Here is a 22,367-nt window from a genome sequence, read left to right on the forward strand (position 1 = left end):
GTCGCCCGCCCCCGCCCCCGCCCCCGCCCCCGCCCCCGCCCCCGCCCCCGCCTCCGCCGGCCTCCGCCTCCCCGGTCGCGTGCCTCGCGGGGGCCAGAAGCTCACCTGTGGACGGCGAAGCGAGCAAGCAAGCGACCCGCAACCGACGTGCCTCCTCTTCTCTTCTCGGGAGGGTTTGAATCAAACCGCGGCGGAGTGAGAAAAGAGAGAGAGAAACGTGTCAGTTGTCGTTTTTTTTTAGATCCAAATCCACGCGTGGTTTTGAAAGTGAAACACCGCCGGAGTGTTGCTCTTAGGTTGGAGCAACTTTTTCTGCCGGATGAAAGTCTTCACATCAGAGTGAAACATACATTGAAGGTAGGCTTCTTTTCCAACGATTACAATCTCAAATAATCCTTTGAAGTCATGTTATAACAGTGGCTCGAGATATGCAATGGTGGCTTGTTGACATGTTGAAGTTGAGGACGTTGCCTTTACCAGAGTTAACGCTGGACTGTCAACAAATGAATATTGTTTTGTGTTCTAGGCAAGGCAGCTGAGCTAGAGTTACACTATATCGCGCATTTCATACACAAGGTAACACAATGCGCTTCACATGATTACACAACAACATTGAAAGGCAAAACATTTGAAAAACAATTTGATACATTTAAAAGCGGAGAAATAACAAGTTACTAAAATTACTAGGGATAGTGGATACCACTTTATGTTTTTTAGGCTGAGACCAGTAGCCTACGAGTATTCACTCTTTGAGTGCTCACCGATAACGATTACCGATCCCTCGAGTACTCAAAAATTCATTTAACACGAGGACAAAAAAATTGTGAACGTAGACCTTTACTTCGGGCACAAATGGGTTAGGGTCAGGGTTAGGGTTAGGACCAATCACATCTATGTGTCAAACTGCCAAAGTATAGCGCCAACTACTGCCGAGGAGGACTTATTGAATGTAAAAAAAAAAAAAAGGGGCAGAAAAATGCCTTAAGTATCGGTGGCTGGTATCGGCAGCCAGCATAAGCACCTGATACCTTGCGGCCTGATATGATACCTGGCCTGTGTTTCACATAGCAGCTTTAGTGACAGCTCAGAGTCCGTTAATGCTGAAATGTGGGACATTTCTGGGTCATTTCGTGGTTAATAGACTGAGTTGTCACTACACTTGCTTTGCGAAACGGACCCCTGGAATCAATACTCGCCCATCATTTGACATTACTAAAAAAAACATACAGCACAAGAACGTTATTTTTTGGGGGGTGGTTATCGAAATGCTCGAAAAGACCTTAATCATCAGTATGGGGAAAATAGCCACATTTTTAACCTGGATTTAAAATATTGTATTTTAGTCAATGTAAACTAACTGTAGTGGACCGAAAAAAAAAAAACCCCAACATCTCCAGCAGTACAGTACTGTAATATGTCCACAATGCCATCATCAGATTGAGCAGACAGACTGTGTGCATATTAAAGTTGAGGTTAAATTAGTCTAGTTTTCTGTCTGGGTAGCTCTGCCTGAAGTTATTGTCTTGACTGGGCAAATCTATGTCTGATCCGTTCATCCTTTGAGAGCAAATAGCTGGCCACTAACGGCTCGTTTGTTCTTGTTTTTTTCACAACGCTGCTGAAAGCCGCGAGGGTGGAACCAAGGTGCCGTGGAACGGAGATGCTGGTTGACTTTGGCCAGTTGTTCTAATTCAAAGAAATGAAAGCTGCAAGCGGTGCTGTCACGCTCTTTTTTGAAATGCGAACAATTTGTGCAAATTCTGGAATCCAGCCAAAATGTCTTCTTGAAACCAAAATGAATTATTGCCGGACATGAATCCTGGAGACTTTTAGTCTATCCTGTTCTGATCGACTTGTCCACCCAATTTAATGTCGGTCAGTAAAGCTAGTGCTGGGGGCAATTTTTGTTGTTGTAACTATTCTGAGAATCGTGTAAACGCTTATGAAGATTCGCCGCCATGCTCCGTCAGCAAAGAAGATGTAACCTTCAGAGTTGTCCGTCGGTCTCCCTGGAGTGAATTGCTTCGTAGGAGTTTGTCAATGTGCAAGTGCTGGAATTTGGCCAAAATAGCAGCCGAAATCCAAAATGGCCAAATTCCTGCTCAATTTCGGCCATGGATCCTTGAGACTTTTTTTGTTTTGTTTATCCTGATCTGAGTGACATGTCCGCCATTTGGTGTCGATCTGTGAAACTTGTTTCGGGGACTAATGAGTTGCAAACGTTGGTCCAATTCTCAAAGTGTTCATTCAATGTTGACGCCGTGCTCTGCCCACGACAATTATGAAATGAATTTAAGCACTGTAGAATGCAAGTTGAAATGGAAAAGCACTCAGTCATTCTATTAAGTAGCACTTTGGCGAGTGCCACTTGGTGCTTTTAGCTTGGCTTAGTTAGCATTGAACTGCGGCCCCGCGTCCGCTGTTTGAGGCAAGCCGCGAGCTGTAATTGCGGCCCGCGCAAAGTATATTTAACTTGTCATCCAGGTCCGCTCGCTCGCTGTCGATAGCGAGGAAACTATTTACGGACTTGAGCCGAGTTAGCGTTCTGTTATTTGCATCGCATTGTGGTCCGTTTGATGGCAGCCACAATGAAACGTGAAGAAAAAAATAGAAGTCAAAACGAAAATACGGCTATTGGACTGTATGTACGGTGGTTAAAATGGTGGAACCTCTGCAATGCTGGCACGGTTCGGAATTGGAGAAAAAAACCAACAACGTCCAACCCGCTGCCACGCGTGACGTGTGTGCCTCACTCGATGTCAGTTCAGTGAGCGCAAGCGATTAGCGCTTCGTTTCTTTCTTTGGAAGTTACCATTTGTTGTAACCAATCACGTTGGAATATTATGACAATAGTCTTTTTAGATTTTCAATCTTGAAAGTTTCAACGTATTTTTTACCAAAAAGGTTTTATTCTCGAAAATATACTACTTTACGCTCATAATATTGTGACTTTAATTAGCATTTTACAATGATGTTTTTTTTCAAATGATTTTCTTCAACTTGTTGTATAGGACCGCCTGAAAAAGTTCCCACCATAACGACCAATACAATGTAGGAGTGTAGTAGGCGTAAGCGTTCCTAAAAAGTATACTTGAGATTATTTGAAGCCATTGTAACACTATGCACAGTTTGTATAGTAAAACTGGGCTTGAAACAAAACCTGCCCGAAGAATGATTCAGTTCAAATGTATTGCACATACAGATGAAAGAGAAAACACTTCTTAACTATTAAATGCCATTGAATTGAACTTAAAAGTTAACTACAAGTGAACTGTACTTGGGCTGTGTTGTTTTTTTTTTTTTTTTTTTGCATAACACTAGAGGGAGTCCACGTACCACACTTTGACACCAAATTGATTAAAAAACAAAAAACAGCCAAGAGCCCTAGTAGATACAACAAATATTCCAGGACTCTCGATTAGGCAGCCGTATGAAGCAAATGAAGGTCCCTAATGTGGCCCAGGCTCCATACTTTGCTCACCTCCGAGTGAAACAGTTTCATTTTCATGTCGCTTGCCACCAGCTTACTTTGAACACTTGCGCCACGATCGCCAGCGCGCATAATCAACAACAAAATCCAAATCTTGTTCTATCTCGCGACAAACTGGTAAGTTGGGTGCCCCATAAGTGGAGGTGTCCTTTTTTCCCGATCCGTGAATCACTCGAGCGCGGCTTTGTTCGTTTGCTGCGCGACAGCAAAGAAAGCCGAGCGGGCCGCGACGCTCTCGCCTGTGTAGAGGAGCCTTCAAGAAACAAGCCGCTTGAGCTGCCTTCGACGTGAGCTTCCACCGGCAGCGGCCGAGGAGTGCTTGAGGATGGCGCGGGCGACTATCGCACCGGGTTCCGTTCCCGACGCTCAGCAACCCCCGGTGCATTTACGACCGCTTGCTTCACAGCGCGCTTGTGTGTACTCGGACGTTTCGAATCTTCTTCTTCTTCTTCTTCTTCTTCTTGTTGTGAGCGGACTCGAATGACCGGAGAGCCAGGTCACGTCCAAAGCCAGGCCTCTGTGGATTGTTCCACATTGTGCCTCCCTCACTCACTCACTCACTCACTCTCGTTCTCGTGCTGCTTTGAATGCGTAGTGACAAGCTTTAATCAGCATTCACGCCCACACGCACGCCACCGTCGCTGCTCTTTTGTCCCGTCTGTTGCCGGCGGAATACTGCCTTTGTTTACTTTCTGCTTTTTGCTTCACAGTGCCTGGGGGGGGGGGGGGGGGAGAAAAGATAGCGGACGTTGTAATGATCACAGTTTTAATATGTAAGCAACAGCGTCATTCGAAAATGACATGTGGAATGTGCTGTTGCTAACAAAAACAGCAGCACCTATAACACGCAAGCGTTTCCTCAGGCGTGTGGAGCCTTAGCTGGCCTGTTGTTTGGCTTGGCATCGTTCTTAGAGGCTCCAGATGATGAGTCAGTGGATTTCATTGGAATCGCTCTATCTATATTTTTAAATGTACTGAAGAAAAGAACATGGTGATCCTAAAATAAATAAAGATGGGAGCAATATACGGTTTTAAAGCAGCAGGTCCATTTGAGGGTACACGATGTGCGTCCGTGTTTACGTTCCTTTTAAACAATTTGATTGATATCGTTTCATCATACATTTTTTACTCGATTGGCTAATCGGTGGAATAGTGCATTTGAGAAATATTTAATAGCTGCCGTCCCTTTGTGTGTATTTCCTGTATGCATGACTGCCTAATGAGTATTTTGTGTACCGGTAAATGAAATGTATGAGTTGTCAACGCTCAATTTCGCTGTTGTCCAAGGACGAAGAAGGCAAAAAAGACACAGAAGACACAGAAGCAAACGTGAGTGCCTGCTGGCTGATTGGCGCTGGCGTCACGATGGACGCCGCAACGCGCAAGAGTAGCCGCATTGTTGTGCTGCCGCTTGCGCTCTTGAACATGCGCAAGCCTCAGCCGGCAGCATGTAACCGTCTCGCCTCTGCCGCCGCTTATTGCTGATCTGCGCTCGAAAATTAACGTCGCAGACTGTGACACAGCCTTCTGCTATCTGCGTGTGGGTCAAGTCCCGGTCGCGTAACACACATACACACACGCGCACCCACACACACACACACCCACACACACACACGGTCGGTGTTGTGCGTGTGCGTCCATTCATTCCTTCCTTATCATGTTCTTCAGGGGCGCTGCCCTCCCCTGCAATCAAATCTAATGATGTCAACAACAAAGCGTTTTTGGACTGACTCATCTTTCTTTCTCTGCAATTTGTTTCCAAAGTCTTGTTGTGTTTTTGCAGCGTTAGCGCGCTGACACCAAGCGCGCCGCGGACTTTGCTCCCCAAATTCTGGTGATGAGTCGCTATCTGACTGAACTTTTGTCGGAGGTCAGCTGACGTTTGTTTGAGCGACTTCGGATGAATCGGTGGGGCCGGTTGAGGCTTAGCCACAGGCCAGCCAGAATGCGCCGCGGCTCCTTCCAAAGTCCTGAAACATGTTCAGTGATCAATTAGCTTCAAAATAACACGTCTTCAACATTTCAAACGACCTGACAAATATTTCCCGCGCATGGCCAAAACATGCTGCTACTTTTCCATAAGTGAAAAGAAAAAGGCCACCACAGAGGGCGCTGAAAGTAAAAATACATGTGAGAAAGATACAGAAAATGAAGTCATGTCAATGAGACGTTTCAAACGGGCAGCGACATTGTTTGAAAACTTGACATTGTGTGGATTGCATGGTGCGCAAATTGACGGCAGCAAAGCAGCCTCACGCCGTCAGCGAGCAGCCTCCAAATTTCGCCGTCGTTTAAAACTCAACTCTGGGCCATTGAATTGTGCTTAAATCTCAACAGAATCATCCATCCATTGATGGATTCGTACACAAAATGAAAAGGAGCAAATAATGCGTATCAGTGGCTCGCTCACAGGCAGCCTCACAATCGAGCTAGCAAGGTCCAAACTTGGACAATCACTGATGTCCGTTGGTTTTGGGGGGGCAAATGCCGGCCGCCGCAGTTCTTGAAAACTTCACGCGGAGCCTACAGCGCCCGCTTCTAGTGCTCATGTTGAGGGAAGCACAAGGTCGAGGTTAGCCTTAAACCAGGTCCCGAATTGGGCCCAAAAACAAAAAACAAAGCTAATGGAGGCCAAGTGACGTTTTGCACCACTGCAAATGAGGCGTCTTTTTCTATCCCAAAGACGGCTTTCTATGTCATTTGACAATGCAAGTGAAAAAGTCTTGTACCGGCTGAGTTGAAGTATGTCAACACGAGTCCTGTGATTTCGCGGCTGCTTCCGTTTGGAATTGCGCAGCTGGGATTTCTGGCCAAACCGGCCGGTGAGGTTTTCGCGGCTCAAGACGGGATAAAAATACCGCCCCATTGAGAAATGTTGATCTGGCCGCAAGTGGTTCTGGCGAAGCGCTTTGTGCGGCCTGGCTTCTTCCATCTGCGTCGTATATTTGTCCTAATAAGGCCTGCTGGGGGACGCACGGAAGACACGTTGGGAACGTTTGGACAATGGCAGCGCCCCCCCCCCAAAAAAAAAGGACTTTCCCACCAGCTGTGCACATCTGTTGCTTTCTTCTTTTTATTTTTTTCTCGAGCAGGTTATTTACGCAATGTGCTCGTCTTTTTGCTTTGATGTGGTCAATGTACATGAAACGTATACTGAGCACATCCATCGCAATCTTTTACTTGTTGATGAATAATAAAGCTACGGAAGCAACATCAACTTGGCTTTTTAGATGGGCCCTTTATGCATTTTTTTTTTTGTCTTGAGCAGGGTTTCCCACTGCTCAACTTTCTGAGATAGTCGCAGCTCAGGACCCAAACGGCAGTCGATTGCCGTAGTGTTGATCTGCACTGTCCTGACGATCAAAAATGCAACAGATATTCATTGAATTATAACAAACAAACAGGATTTGTAAAGAAAGTCTGTATTTTATTAGTAGTTTGCATTTAGTGTGTATTCTATGGCTCCAACCATCCAAAATGACAAAAATTGCCAAATCCAAGTTTGAATTGCCTGGAGACAATTTATGTTGTTATGTTATTGTCTTCAATTTCATTGAATTCTAGCAATGCCCCAAAGCCTGATGGAGAGTCCCAGAAGCGAGCGGCGCCAAGGGCCGCGGCCGCCGCGGATCGGCGGGAGCCCCGCCTCCTCGGGGGCGGAGTCGGACACCGAGAGCAGCAGCACAGAGAGCGAGAAAGTGAGGCAAATGAAGGCCGCCACCGCGGCTCATGATATCGCTCGCAATCCCAAGCCCTAATTTCCCCTCTGACTGTGTTCCTGCTTTGTCGTTTGAACACAAAACACCTCACAATCGTGTGCGTTTATTTGATTTAACTTTTTTTTTTTTTACCCTAGCCAACTAACCTACGCTGTGTGTTTCTCTGTCAGTCCTGCGTGAAAAAGACAGCGGCGGGCTGGCCCAGGGCGCTGTCGTCGTCGCCCTCCGAGCTCCACCGGCGAATCGCGGAGCTTGAGCAGCAAAAGGAAGAAGTTAAGAGCGAGGTGAGCTGACATTTCATTGCTAATATTTGCCAATTCATTTATTTGGACTTTACATTGGATGTACGATGGCCATTGGGGATGAAAAATGCGTTGGGTCGGAACAGGACACGGCGTGCGTCTTCTTCCAACCGCATGACGCCATGCGATGAGTCCGCTCTACGGACATGTTTGCGTAGGTGCCCCCGTTTTGGTGAACAACCGAGTTGAGACGAGCGTAGCCGTCGGATCTGAGCGTTTTGTTTTTTTCGTGATCGGCAACAAGGAGGCGTCCTTCCCGTCCTGCTGCGGAAGTTTTGTTGCAGCCGTACCGTCACGTTTTGTTGCCTTCGTCCCATTTTGCAGCAGCCAACTGGGTTTTTGACAGTGAGAAAATCTGGCCACCCACGGCAATCGCCGACCATCGCTTTTGCCTCTCCGTTGTCGTCCGTCCGTCCGTCCGGTTTTGTTCCTGATGGCCCGAAAGCAACAGCGTGAAGACGCTCGGCGCTTGCGGAAAGGCGGCCGGCTCAACTTTTTGTCTTGGGTCTCAGCTGCAGCTGGAGATCGCCCTGCTGCACGGCGAGCTGCGGACGGAGAAGGCGCAGCTGCTGCGCCACGCCCGCAAGCTGCGAGAGCTGCGAGAGCAAAGGGAAGGAGCTCGGCCCGGGCAAAAAGTACGACGCCGGCACACGCTCGCTTCTTATCTCAATCACACCACACACGCGCGCACACGCGCACAACCCAAATTGAGTCAATGTGCGGCTACGCACACAGCATGGAAGAAATCTTTCCAGCCATGCTTAGTTGCACAAACGTGAAATTGTCCGTTTTTTTTAACTGTGTCATTTTCCATAACATTGGAGAACAAACATTTGCCCTAAATTTGAATGCGCAATATTTCTATGGTAGAACCAAATGCATTTTCTATGCCACCAATTTTGCTTGCTACATTGAAACTTTTCACACCTGTAAAGGTGCACTTTAAATACCACACTTTTTTTGGCATGACATTTTCCCATATTTTGATTTGATTTGATTTTTTTGAAATCACATTTTTCCATTATATCCTGTTTTTTATTTTCGGAGGATTTGAAATAACGCTCTTATAAAATGATGACATTTTCTCATCATATTGCAACAAAATCACAACTTTTTACGTGAAGCCTTTTTTATTTTTTCAAAAGATGACATTTGCTTTTGCCGAGTTAACTTTTCCTTGCACATTGTCGGCATTTGCTGTGTTTTGTGTCACATTTTGACTGTCGTAGAAGACGTATTTTGGATACTATACTACTGCATTTGTCTTTAATGTTCTGACTTTTCCTGCAAAATTGGAACCTTTTAAATGCAATATTTTGATTTATTATTATTTTTTTTTTCATTTGAATTTTCTTGGTGTATTCTAGCTTTGACTTGTTTATTGGACTTTCCAAACGTCTGCATTTCCGATTCTGCCTCCTTTGTGCACTACTTTGACGGCCGCTGAAGATGCATTTTGGATCCTTTCTTTTGAAAATGACCCCAACTTGTGCTCCATTCAGACTTTTTGGCGCCAAATCACAACTTTTCTTGCTTAATATTGGACAGCATATTTAGAGGGGGATTGCTGACATTTAATTGACCTTTTTATCCATCCGTCCATTATCGATACCGCTTATCCTCACAAGGGGCGAATTTGTGGGGAAAAAAACCTCCATTGTAAGCATATTTCATTTTGGTTATTTTTACATTTTTAATCTTGCACATCGCCTGTAGGTTGCTCGGCCCCCCCCCCCCCCCCCCCCCACACACCCGGGCATATTTCCTTCAATCTGTATTTCCATTTCCTGTTAGCATAATGACGTTGTTTGCGGATGACGGTCGGATGAGGCGGCCGCTAGCCTAAACACAAGATGGCATCAAGGAAGGAAGGAAGGCCGGAACTGGGCACAAGTGTGAGCGTGCAGGACACGCCCTCAAAGTGTTTTACTCCTTGCGCGGCAACAAGCAGGAGCGCGAGCGTCTGGAGGAGGAGCGGCGGCGAGTGCGGGAGCTGCGGAGGACGTGCGAGGAGAAGCGGGAGCTGATCGGCAGTCAGCCGGAGCCGCAGCGCCAGCGGCTGACGCGCCAGCTGCAGCACGTGAGTGGAGCCCGGCTCGGCTTTTTGATGCCTGCTCAACTCAATCGCTATTTGCCGCCGTGCCTCTCCACAGGCGGCACGGCACACTCGAAACCCTACCCCTGACTTGAAACTTTACTTCCAAACCCTGTGTGTCTCCTTAACACCCTGATACACCAAAGCGACGTCGCAGGTGTTGAAGCGTTGTTGCGTCTGATTGGTGCAGTGGCCACCGTCGTCGCGTCGTAAACGTCTGGGGGGCGTTTGCCTATGTTGAATCGCCAGATGTGTGACATTTGCTCACTCTGATCGGCTGTTAGCTAGCAAATCAGCACGCGGAGCACCGACGGGAAGTGGCAAATGCGCAAAAACAGTGAGCGCACCTTCGCTGCCTTCATCTTCTTCCAAGTACAAGAGCGAGGCTTGACAATTGTAAAAAGTATTTCACAATAGCGTGTCAACCATCACGTTGATGGTTTACTTGGCGTGGGAGTTCATCGTGAGCGAAGAATAGAGCCAAATGCGTTGTTTACGTTTTGATAGTCCGCCCCCGGCCAACAGCTTCCCGGTTGGAATTTTCTAACCATGAAAAATGGCGACTCCCGCCGCCGATGGTGTGGAAGGGTTATGACATGTCACGCGTGCGCAAAAGGTACTTTAATGGTCAGCGTCGGCGTCTGTCGTTGCCGCGAGTTTTGCCGGCGCGACGTGCCGACAGCCGGCCGGACGCCACGGGGGGGGGGAGCGTCTGTCACTGTTGGCCGGCGTCTTTTTGGTCTATTGGGGGCCTTTAGTCCCTACTAACCTACCCGCTGCCTCGAGTACGGCTCGATACCCTACTTTCCAAACGGAACCCTTTTTTGAAGCCCCGACCTGGCCCATTAGGCGCCTCAATTGAAACCTAACTCTGCCTTGAAAGCAACTCTCGAAAATCCAAACTGTGTCTCGAAACCTTAGCCCTGACTTTGAACCCTACTTTAATACAATAGCCAAGTCTTTCAACCTGATTTTGAAAGCTGATGTAAATCTCAAACTCTTTGTTGAAACTCATAACTTGAAGCCCTACCCTGTCTTGAAAATACATCTGAAACCATAACAAAGTTGAAACCTTCAACCGGGTTTAAAATCTGTAACATTTTACCCCCGTCTTGAACGCCTATTTTAAAACCCTAACCCTGTCTTGACACTCAAACTGGATTGATTGATCAAATTTGATCGATTGAAGTCCGGGGAAGTGGATTGGCAACCTTCCTCGCCGGCAGCCGCTGCGCAAGCGACAAACCTGCTACGTACTCTCATGTCGCTTTTGCTTGACTGATTGGTGCCTACCTGTTGGACCTGAAGTGTCCCCGCCCCCGCCCCGGCCCCGCCCCCCAACACACTCAGGGGATGTGGATTGCCGCTCGTAAACGTGACAAGGCTGACAGCCAGCTGAAAAGGTCTGGGTGTGTTTTCATTTGAAAAGGTGTCCTCCCGAGCGGGTTTGTGGCATTGCTTCAAGCAGGCGTGAGCACAACAAGCCCGCACACGTGTTCCAATTTGCACTGGCTGCCCATTCGCTCGTGCTGACGCGCGACGGCGCTTCCGTTGTAAAAGCGTAAAACCTTCCCAGTTTGAAAGCTACACTCAAAACCCGACTTTGAAACCCGAGCCTTGGCTTGAAAAGCTCAATGGAAAGCCGAACGCAAGACCCCAAAGCCTAACATTGGCCGGAAACTCAAACTGCAAACACCAAACCAGGCTTGAAACCACAATTTGAAAAGTCCTAACTTGAAACCCAAGCATTTCTTGAAACCTTACTTTCAAAGACTAACCCCCGTTTGAGACCCTAACCAAGCCTTCAAACCGTACTTTGAATCCCCAACCCCGACTTCATGTTTGCAATACTTATCCAGACTTGAAACTGTCCTCCCTTCAAAACCCTAACTTGAAACCTTATCCGTAACTTGAAAGGCAACTTTTCCCCTTGTCACCGCAGGACATGGAGACGATGGAGGCGGCCGCGCGGGCCTTCGAGGACTGGGAGTTTCGCGTTCTGGAGCGGGAGAGCGGCGCGGACGAGGGGGAGGGGTGCGCGGGCGAGGGCGAGGAAGACGAGGGCAGGGACGAAGAGACAAGGGCGACCTTGGACAAGGACATCTCCTGCCAGATGCTCGCCGTCAGCGCAGCCCAGGTAAACGCCTCACTTCCATTTGCTCGTCCTCATGTTCCGTACCGCTTTGTCTTTTTTCAGGACCGTACCAGTGTGACTATTCACTCTTGAGTACTTCCCGGTACCGATACCGCTAGTATTTACCATGTCTAAAATTTCAATAAGCTCAATGACGGATAATTGTGAACAAAGACATTTCTGTCTTTCCGGTGCACATGACGATGCAGCAATGTGTCAAATGGCCGCAGTGTAGCGCCATCTGGTGGCAAGGAGGACCTACTCAACGTCACTTTTTTTTTTTTTTTTTGCTTTAAGTATCGATGGCTGCTATTGGCATCCCTCAAGACTACCCGATACCTTGAAATAAGGGCTGGTATCGGTACTTGCCCATCCCTACTCGTCATCCTTCATGAAGCAGGAAGTAGGCAACCGCACAACCAGGCTTCACACCCTAACCTGAAACTTTAGCCACTTGTTTGAAAATCCCAAAACGGCCTTCAAATCCCATTTTGAAACCCTAACCCTGGCCAGAAACCCTGATTTGAATCCCAGATATTGTGTGCCCATGTTTGGAACATCCCAAAGTTTGTTACAAACCTGTTGTAAAAAAAAAAAAAAAAAAAAGAAAAAGTGGCACGGTTTGGAAGTGAGTCCCAATGTTTTGTTTTGCTTCAACGGCGAAAGCGTGGAATGTTTCTCTCCCGAGTCACATGAAGAGCGAGCGAGCGACATGCGGGGTCACGCGTGGCCGTCCTCTCGCGCAGCTTTTGCGGCGTGAAGACGAGTCGAGGCTCAGCCGTGAACAGGCGCATTGTTCGGGGAGAGAGAAAGAAAAAAGAAAACACGGATGCTGAGTGAGTCACAGGCAGCGTGAGCAGCAAAGAGGTGGTCAGCGCTGTCAGGAATGGCCGACTTGTTGAAAAGCCTCATTTGAAACCTGGAGCCAGCCTTCATCCCGTTGGAAAGCTTTTTAGCCGTCTTAACGCCTTACTGTCACTTGCGGGCGCTGGCTTTAAACGCTACTTTGAAATCCCATCCGTACTTTGGAGCCCCCAAGCGTGGTTTGAAAGCACAATTTGGATTCCTGACCGAGGGCTGGAAGCCTTATTTCAAACCCCAACCCCAAAAGCCTCACACCAACTTGAAACCCTAACCCTACCTTGGAACTCTTGTGATGTGATGTGATGCGATGCCCTAAAAAGCCCAATTTTGAAACATGATTTTTTTCTTGACACCCCAATTTTCAACCCCAATGCTGACTTGAAATCCTCGCTGAAATCTCAACCTTGAAAGCCTAACCCGAGCTTCAAACCTTTATCGGATATTCTAAAGCCCAATTTAGATCCCAAAGCGTAGGCTTGAAGCCCTAATTTGAAGGCCTGAACTCTGTCTTGACACCCTAGGTTGAAATTCTAATTTGAAACCCTAACCCTGTCTTAAAATGCTACACCTTTCTTAAAACCCTACTCTGAAACCCCAACCCTGCTTTGGAGCGCTAACCCAAATCAAAACTATGAACCCTACTTTGAAAGCCTAACTTCCAAGGTTTGAAGTGACTTGAAAAACGAGTGTGAAAGTTGGAATCCTACAAGCTGGTTAAGCCCCGTTTCAAAGCACGAGAGCAGACTTGAAACCCGAACTGTGTGGCGCTACCCCTGCTTTCAAACCCTCGTTTGAAACCGTAACTCCGCGCCCTGAGCCTGTCTTGGAACCGTACTCGGAAACCGTAACCCTCAAGTCCAAAGACAGAAGTGAAGCCAGTGTGAATATTTTTGAAAATGAATTTTAATTTGTCCGACACGGGCCACACGCACGAACCACATAATGTTGCGGCTCAAACTGTGACCTGTTTTTTGATTTGATTTGTTTTTATTTTTCCCCCTCCCCAGGAACGAGTGCATGTTCTGGAGACGCAGCTGAGGGACATGGAGGGCGAGAAGGAGCGCGAGCTGGAAGCCTTAAGCAAGCAGAAGCGAGACCTCGTGCACGCCGCCACGCACAAGGTCAGCAACGCCGCCGTCGTTGAAGATGGGGACAATTTCAAAATCTGCGCGTAACTCAGTATTCCTCGCCTCTCTGTTGACTTTGTGGGCGTTATGCTAAGTTGCAGGTGTTCACTTGACCCCAATTTGAGTTGACTCTCGAAATTGCAAATGTCATTCGGAAAGTCGTCTGTTTGGGCCTCGTCATGTTTCCAGGCCATCCGTCGTCTTTCCAAGGGGGCGCATGTTCGAAAAGGCACTTTTTACTCGCTTAGTTGTTGCGTCTCCGGAGCGCCTGCCCGCTAAGTGGCAACAATTCATCGAATTCACATCGGCATCGCAAAGTCGGCGAATGCCATTTTCAAATTGCAAAGGCTGCACCTTCAAAAAAGCACAGCAACTCTGCTTCATTTGGTTTGGATTTGTTCGGCTAGTGTCCAGATAAGGTCAGTGCTTAAGAAGTGACGGCCGTCCGCACGTTTGCATGTCATTGTTTCACGAAACGTGAAAAGCCACAATTTCTTCGCATGATCGCTGTCATTTGCCTTCATCTGGTAAGACTCCCCCTGGCCCCAAAAAAAGGAAAATAAAGCTGATATTGTTGATTGTAACACAGATGCATTTTGTTTTGGTTAAAGCTTTCAACAGTAATGCAGACGATTACAATTTTATAGTATGACAAACTACTTTCAAATGACCTTCTTAGCAATGTTAAATTGAAAGTAACTTGCCCAACACACACACACACACACGGCAAGTCTCTATGGCTCCTATTACTAAGTGTCCTCAGTCAAATCACTGACAAGGAAGCAACCGCTCAGTATAGGGAGAGACAAGATTGGGGGGGGGGGGGGGGTGAGAGCACAACCTGTCTAGTGGGAAGGGAGGGACGAGAAGGACGAGGAGGGAGTAACGTAGCATACGCGAGCGAGCGTGCGGCGAAGAGGCAGACGCGGCGCGGCGCGACGCGAGGAGGTAAGCGCGGAAATCATGATCATCATCTGCCGGCGTTGAGTCGCTGAATGAGGCAACGGGCAGCTGGGGAGCACGTGCGGCCAGATGGGCGGCCTGCAGCCCTTAAGGCAACTTGTGGCTCGGCCGGCGTTGCCTGCGGGCGTGCCGCCGCCGCCGCCGCAGGAGTCGCCGCCCAAACAAATTCCAAACAGGCCGGATGAGGAGGCTTGAGGGATTGCTATCTTGCCTTTATGTTATAAGAGTTCACATCTGCGCCTTTTTTCGGGAGTATCCCACATGCAGGATTCCAATCATTCGGCAAAAGCAAAAGGCTTGTTATTATATGGAGATGCCACAAGATGGCGGCAATGCATTTAAAACGGAGAGGACCGTGAGGCATCAAGGCCACGCATTGAGAATGCAACCAATGACGCACCCACGTTGCGTAAGCGACTGGATTCAATCGTTGAATCTTTCCACAAAAAGAAACCACCCGAGGCTCATCTAGCTAGCATATTAGCCTAACGACATGCCAGCACATAGTGACGCGACATCACGTACGGGGAAAGACGTGCACCGGCATGCTTTAAGTCCATAAATGCAATGCAATTTTTGTAATCCTAAAGATGAACATGCCAACGGCAACACAACTTTGCAAAAATTGAATCAGAGATGCAAGTGAACCTTTATAAATGATTGTGCCCCCACCCCCGCTGATTATGAATCTGCCCTCGATCGTTTGTTGTCTTCCACAAAGTTGTCAAACTATTTTTGTCGCGGGCCACATTGGTGACGATTTCCCTCGGTGGGCCGTTATGACTGTGACCCCACGTTTATACGTTACGTTGTCACAGATACACGTCTAATTCGTGGAGAACGACTTTTAGACAGTTAATAATTGTTTCTTCGACTATTTTCCAATTAATTTCAAGGGATGATTGGGAACAACAAAATAGTTGCACTTGTTCCAATTTTGAGGTCGGACAGTTCAAATGAAGCTTTATCATGTTTTTGAGAAGAGCGGCTAACACGGCGTGCTCCCCGCAGGCGCTCCAGGAAAAGAAGCCCCTTGCGGATAGGTCGGACGTCACTGGCTCCGCCCCCTGCATGATGTCACTGACATCTTTAAGCGTGCACAAGCCTCCTCAGGTAGAGAGAGAAAAAAAGTCACTCGAGGTGGGTTGCTTGTAACTTCCCACAATTTATTTATTTATTTATTTATGTATTTATTTTGTAGGAGCCGTGCAAGGACGCCGCCGGCACGCTTCCGCGGCGACGGAGTTCTCAGCGCAGCGCCAAACTGAAGGACAGGCCGCTGTCGGCCCAGGGTGAGCCTCAGCTCATTTGTCTTGACCGTTTGTTCCCGTTTGTGCATTCAATCGGAAGGCGCGTCCCTCGGTTGGGGGGGGGGGGAGACGACGCAGGACTGACCTGCACAGAGCAGATGATCCAGTCTGGGGGCGGGGGGTTTGGGGGGGGGAGGTGCGTGCGCGCGCTTCCCTCTTTGCCGCTCTTTGCTGCATTACAATCACAACAGTAGTCAGGCACACCTCTCGATTACTCAAAGAGGCCGCCTCAATCTCAATTCTACTTTTCATTGAGACATTTTGAAAAGTTGAAAGACGTAATGTTGGATATTAGAGGGCGGGGGAAAAGCTGACCAAATGCCGACAGTTCGCTGTTGTTTTTCCAATGAAAGCGTGTATTGACACATTTTGTGGGTCATTTTTCTCCAAAAACACAAAATGCGGACATACATTCTTTTCATTGGATAGTCAAGCTTTATTCCAATAAGCATGGAATGTGGGAGCTTTTGATTGGGAAACAATTGGCTGTTTTCTTGTGGATAGTAGTAAAGAAAAAAAAACCTTGGTTTTGTTGTTTATCTGCACAGTCACGCTTTTATTTGGAAAAACAGCAAATAGTAGTTTTTGTTGTATAGTGCTGAAAAAACCCTCACAATTTTTGCAATACATTTTTTTTGTACTGGGAAAAAAAAGGGTTGTTGTCAAATGATAAGCATGCAGGTCCAGAATTGGAATTTTTCATGTTTTGTGAGCAAAGGACTCATAGAATGTGGACATTTTCATGAGAAAACATCATGCACGTCCACATGTTGCTCTTGTTTTCGCTCATAAGCCCGGAAGAGGAAAAAAGAAGCTTTCCGATTTGATAACAATGATTCTTTGCTATCACATGAAAAGCTCCAAAAGTACCTGAGCCAAAGGCTCATGTGCTGCTCTCGCTCCTGCCGCAGGCCCGGCGCGGTCGTCGGCGGCGGCGGCGGCGGCGGCGGGCAGCGGCCATCCCCGGGAGGCGTCCGCCAAACTCCACAACGGGCAGCGAGCCCACGACGGCTGCGAGCGCCTCGTGCCTTGCGACAGCGCGCCGAGCTCTCGCGCTGCCAGGTCAGCTTTGCCACTTTCAAACTAACTCAAATGACCAAATGTCAAACCCACATGGAAGACTTTCTTTCTTTCTTTCTTTCTTTTTGGCCGTGGCTTCTCGGAAGGAGTTGCATATGCTACACATTTCACGTTGCTGAATTTTCAGAATTGATGCTGTGGAAAGTGATTCAAGTTTCATGCCTTATGACCAGTTGTCAAACTTGACCGCGCCCACACGCAATTAGCAAAGCTAATATGTTGCGCAACTGTCATCTGTTGATCATATGTAGTTCAAATTTAGTAGCGATCGCACTAAAAATCCAGGAGCAGTTCATGATTGAAGGACTCGTGGCAATGGCCAAAGTGAGCCTAAAATGGCCGCCTCAAAGAGTTCCTGTCTTTTCCGGCATGGCTTTTTGAGGCTTTTTTTTTTTTTTTTTTTTTTTTAAATGTAAGGACTGCTGCGAATGTCACGTTGTTAAATGACACAGTCGTCAGCGGATCCATTTTCCAAAGAATCGTTATCCAAGTTTTCTAGTGAGTCATCAAACCGTGGCCATACGTAATGACAAAATCACCACCGACATTTTGCAAGTTAGCAAAATTTGACACGGGTCTTTTGGCTCATGTGTTCTTGAGACTTTTTTGAGGCTCTGCTAACGATAGGCATGACTAGCAAATGCATTTTTAACAGCAATGAAAAATCAGTTTCATGTTTTATAGCCACTTTGCCGCCATTCCCTGCTCGTTTATTAGAACAAACTCACATTTGTTTCACCAATTTGCATCACCTGTCTGTAAAGTATGAATACTTGCAATTTAGTAGCAAGTGGACTAAATGTCTTGAGCGAGCCAAAACGGTAGACATCCTTTTTTTAAAATTTTTTTTAAAGTATGCTTCCTTGCGATTTGACACGTATGGCCACCCAATGCATTTTTGGTTGCACGGTCCCTTCCAACATTTGTTTTTGTGTGCGTTGAATTGTGGCAGTCCGTGTCTGATGGATCTGGTGGAGATGGAGCGGAAGTTACGGGAAGCCAAAGCGGAACGGGAGAGGCTGCTTCGAGAGCGAGTGAGTGGAGCAGACCTATGCCGCGTTTTCGGCATCGGAGGGCGCACGTGACGTCGCCGATTTTCAAAGATGGCGTTTTTCGGAAGCAGGAAGAGCGACAGCGACTCTTGTTGGAGGAGAGAAGACGGCGGGAGCTCAAGTGGCCCAGGCCGGCAGAAGCGGCAGAAGCACACCTTGCGCACAGGCCAGAACCACAAGAGAACCAAATCAGATCCCCGCTCGACTCTCCGGAGGTGACGCATTCCAAGTTCCATCGAATGAAAAGCGTGCATCTCCACATTTTCGCTTTTATTGTCTTCTTTTTCCGAATGGTTTCTGTTAGTAATATTTACTTGTGACTGAAACCATTTGAAATCCATGCGAACACTTTCTAACGTATTAAACGGTGAATACGTTGACCGGTGTCTTATGAAAACACGCATTTCCAAATGTTTTCTTTTGCAAAAAAAAAAAGCAAAGTTGTTTTTCAATTGGAATAGAATGCTTTTGCTGTCCATTGACAAGCATGGGATTGTATGCCACTGGCATCGTTTCGTTTTGTTGCGGAAACAACAAAACACATTCATGGCGTTTCAGTTGGATATTGGGAAAAAAGAAACTGATGACATTTGGCGACACATGCTTTTACTTCTAAATTTGAACCATTTTTAAAATGAGGTTTTGCCGCCTGACGGGATTATGCTAGTTTTGGAATTGTCATATTTAGTTTAGATTTTTACATTGAATTAATCTTCAGAGCGTGTTTGTTACTTATTATTAGTTTTTTCGAAAATGCTTTGCTGTAGTTGACTTTATTAGTTTTAGCTCTTAATTTGTTGAATTTCATGTGTGCAATCTTTCAAAATAAAACATCGCAGCGTTTCCCAAAACGGCGTTTGAAAATCAACCCTCCACAAACGTGTGACAGTCCGCGGCCCGTAAAGTACACAAAGCGCAGTGCATAATTCTGCCTGTAAAGTTGGATGTATGGTCGCGTTACGGCAATCCCATGAATGTGAAAATGGATCAAAGAAAAGGCAGAAGTGGACATGGGTGTTTTTCAGCAGGATCAATCGTTATAATGTACTGTCCCTGCCTATATGTGATGGTTGTCCTCCATGTCCGCACCAGCGGCTGCCTCTGTCGCTGTGCGCGGACTTCGACCTGCGCGCCCACGTGGAGTCTCTGGGCCACGGGGTGTCGGCTTGCGGCGAGCTGCGCCTGACGTCTCGCCGCTGCGCCGGCTTCCTGACCAAGCGAGGCGGCCGCGTCAAGACCTGGAAGAAGAGGTGGTTCCTCTTTGACGTCGACCACCGGAGGCTGGCCTACTACACAGGTTGCGGCCCCGAACGGCCACCCGCGCGCAAATTCACCAGGCTGACGAGCGGCTTGTTGTTGTTCAGATTGTGACGAGAGGAAGCTGAAGGGCGTCATCTACTTCCAGGCCGTGGAAGAGGTTTACTACGACCACCTGCGCACGGCCGCCTCCGTGAGTTGCCGCACGGCACGCATGAGTGGAGACGTTTGTCTCAAACAAACTTCAACTTTGGAATGCCGCTAACTCGCTGATGATGGCGGTGGCGCCAAATGAGGCCACTAGGCGGCGCCCTGAGCCAAACTTGAGCAAATTGCAAAAGTTTACGCTTGGAAGCCGGTCAAGGTTTTTTTTTGTTGGCAAATCCAAATTGGATCAGTAGAAAACCACTTTAATGGCGAGTTAAAAACTGTGAAAAACATCAACAGAAAAGGACACCGTTTCATCAATGCATTGAAATAAGGAATTTAAAATACTACATTGCATCAAAACCTCTTTTGGTATTGTTGCATTTTATTTGTGCCAAAGTTAAATGAGTGTCAAATCAACACATTATGTATTGATTCATTGAAGCGTGCACCATTTGTAACATTTGCTGACCGCCGTCTCACGTGTGGCCCAGTCGCCTCGGCCCAGCCTGACGTTCTGCGTCAAGACGTACGACCGCCTCTTCTTCCTGGTGGCGTCCAATCCGGTCGCCATGAGGATCTGGATGGACGTCATCGTCACGGCGACCGACGAGCACAGCCGCTATTGACCTTGACGGCCGAGCGAGAACTCGAGGACGAGGAGGAGAAGAAGGAGAAGAAGAAGAAGTAGCTGTTACTTTGGAAATGAGGAGCGAGGATACTCTGATCGGTCTGTTACTGGGTGCTTGGCCTCCCCCTACAGGCCTCCTCCGGGCATTACAGCTCAATGACACTACGGGACCAATAATAACACAAACTAGCCAATCAAAATTGGGTCGATTGAAGTCCAATATTATACTGTGTGTGTGCGGGTGCGTGCGTGTACAGGACATTTTCGCACCATTAATTTATTTTGTGAACGTTTGCAAATACATGAAGTCATACACTGTTCTCAATGCACTATTAAATATGGACGGAAAAAAATGCTAATATACTCTTATGTTTTTGTCTTTTTTTGTAAACGTAGCAACATGTCAGACAGCATCAAGTGTTAGCACAAAACTTCCTACTAGAACAGGGTAAGGGCTTTAAATTAGGGCTAGGGGTTTAAACTAGGATTATCCACCCATCCATTATCTCCCGCTTAGCCGAAGTCGGGTCGCGGAGGCGGCAGCTTCGGCAGGGAAGCCCGGACTTCCCTCTCCCCGACAACATCTTCCAGCTCTTCCGGAGGGATCCCAAGGCGTTCCCAGGCAAGCCGGGAGACACGGTCTCTCCGGCGTGCTCCGGGTCGTCCTCGGGGTCTCCTGCCGGTGGGGCGTGCCCGGAACACCTCACCGGGGAGGCGTCCGGGAGGCATCCTAATCGGATGCCCGAGCCACCTCGGCTCGACTGTCTGAGTCCCTCCCGGATGGCCCAACTTCTCACCCTATCTCTAAGGGAGAGCCCTTAGAGAACCCTGCGAAGGAAACCCATTTGGGCCGCTCGTATCCGAGATCTTGTTCTTTCGGTCGTGACACGCAGCTCGTGACCATAGGTGAAAGTAGGGACGTAGATGGACCGCTAAATTGAGAGCTTGGCCTTTCGGCTGAGCTCCTTCCTCACCGCGACGGACCGATACAGGGTCCGCATCACCCCCGGCAGACGCTGCAGCGATCGGCCCGTCGATCTCCCGTTCCATCTTACCCTCGCTCGTGGACAAGACCCCAAGATACTTGAACTCCTCCGCTTGGAGCAGAATCCCATCCCCGAGTCGGAGATCGCGGCTTGAAGAAGCCAACCGTACCGCATCATCTGCAAAAAGCAGAGATGCAATACTGAGGTTCACCAAACCGGACCCCCTCGAGCCCTCGGCTGCGCCTAGAAATTCTGTCCATAAAAGTTCTGAACAGAATCGGTGACAAAGGGCAGCCTCGGCGGAGTCCAACCCTCACCGGAAACGAATCCGACTTACTGCCGGCAATGCGGACCAAACTCTGACGTGGGTGGTACGGGGACCGGACAGCCCTTGTCAGGGGGCTCGGTACCCCGTACCCCCGAAGCACCCCCCGCAGAACTCCCCGAGGTCGAACGCCTTCTCCGAGTCCACAAAACACACGTAGACTGGTTGGGCCAACTCCCGTGCACCCTCGAGGACCCTGCTGAGGGTGTAGAGCTGATCCACCGTTCCACGGCCGGGACGAAAACCACATTGCTCCTCCTGAGTCCGGGATTCGACCTTCCGACGGACCCTCCTCTCCAGCACCCCTGAATAGACCTTGCCGGGGAGGCTGAGGAGTGTGATCCCTCTGTAATTGGAGCACACCCTCCGGGGACGGACCGGAGGCGCTGTCCCCGATTAAAACAAAAAAACAATTTACTCAGAATTTGTACAAATTTGTTTTTACAAAGGCCTTACTACACATGGTGGGTTTTTTTTTCACCAATGAGGGCCCACCTTGCTCGTTTGCGCAACCACACGCTCACGTGACTCTTTAGTTTGATTTCCCCTCTCGCAATGACTGGAATGAAACTGCATGAAAAGTTTGGAAATCATTTTGAACGTGGTCTAGTTCTTTACATCCCCCAAATATGGCATGTGAAACAGGGGTGTGTAGACTTTTCCTAACCACTTCTGGTTTAACGAAGCGGAAAAACGAGCACTGCTTGTACCCATTCAATCCGTGTTCTCTTCTTTCTGCGGTTGCGAAAGCGCTTTCGGTCGGTTTACAGAACATCTTTCTAAATCGCTGTCGAAACCTTTCTGACCTCAAAAGCAATTTCCTGCTTTAGTCACACAAAAATCAAACAATCAAAAGTCCCTTCCAGCTCAAGACTTCCTTTTGAA

At 48.0% G+C, this 22,367-nt stretch overlaps 1 protein-coding gene across 8 annotated transcripts; it reads left to right on the forward strand.

Annotated features, from left to right (window-relative positions):
• Nucleotides 1-52: 52 nt before the first annotated feature.
• Nucleotides 53-20,530, forward strand: phldb3 (pleckstrin homology-like domain, family B, member 3). 8 transcript variants are annotated; one of them, XM_086037330.1, is made up of 15 exons: nt 57-357; nt 7,055-7,188; nt 7,380-7,493; nt 8,024-8,146; nt 9,460-9,591; nt 11,549-11,743; nt 13,612-13,725; nt 15,706-15,834; nt 15,896-15,986; nt 16,916-17,066; nt 18,037-18,118; nt 18,205-18,351; nt 19,229-19,433; nt 19,501-19,586; nt 20,035-20,530. In XM_086037330.1, exons 2-15 carry the CDS (start codon nt 7,057-7,059, stop codon nt 20,167-20,169), a joined length of 1,836 nt encoding a protein of 611 aa, XP_085893456.1. In that variant the 5' UTR covers nt 57-357; nt 7,055-7,056; the 3' UTR covers nt 20,170-20,530. The 8 variants fall into 8 exon arrangements, 7 of the variants coding, with proteins under 7 accessions (XP_085893456.1, XP_085893457.1, XP_085893459.1 ...); XM_086037331.1 differs by having other exon boundaries at nt 58-357; nt 18,208-18,351; XM_086037333.1 differs by having other exon boundaries at nt 58-357; nt 15,706-15,807.
• The last annotated feature ends 1,837 nt before the right edge of the window (nt 20,531-22,367 follow it).

This window comes from Filicampus tigris, chromosome 8, assembly GCF_054856515.1.
Source record: "Filicampus tigris isolate MCC_2025a chromosome 8, RoL_Ftig_1.0, whole genome shotgun sequence".
NCBI classification, from domain to species: Eukaryota; Metazoa; Chordata; class Actinopteri; order Syngnathiformes; family Syngnathidae; genus Filicampus; species Filicampus tigris.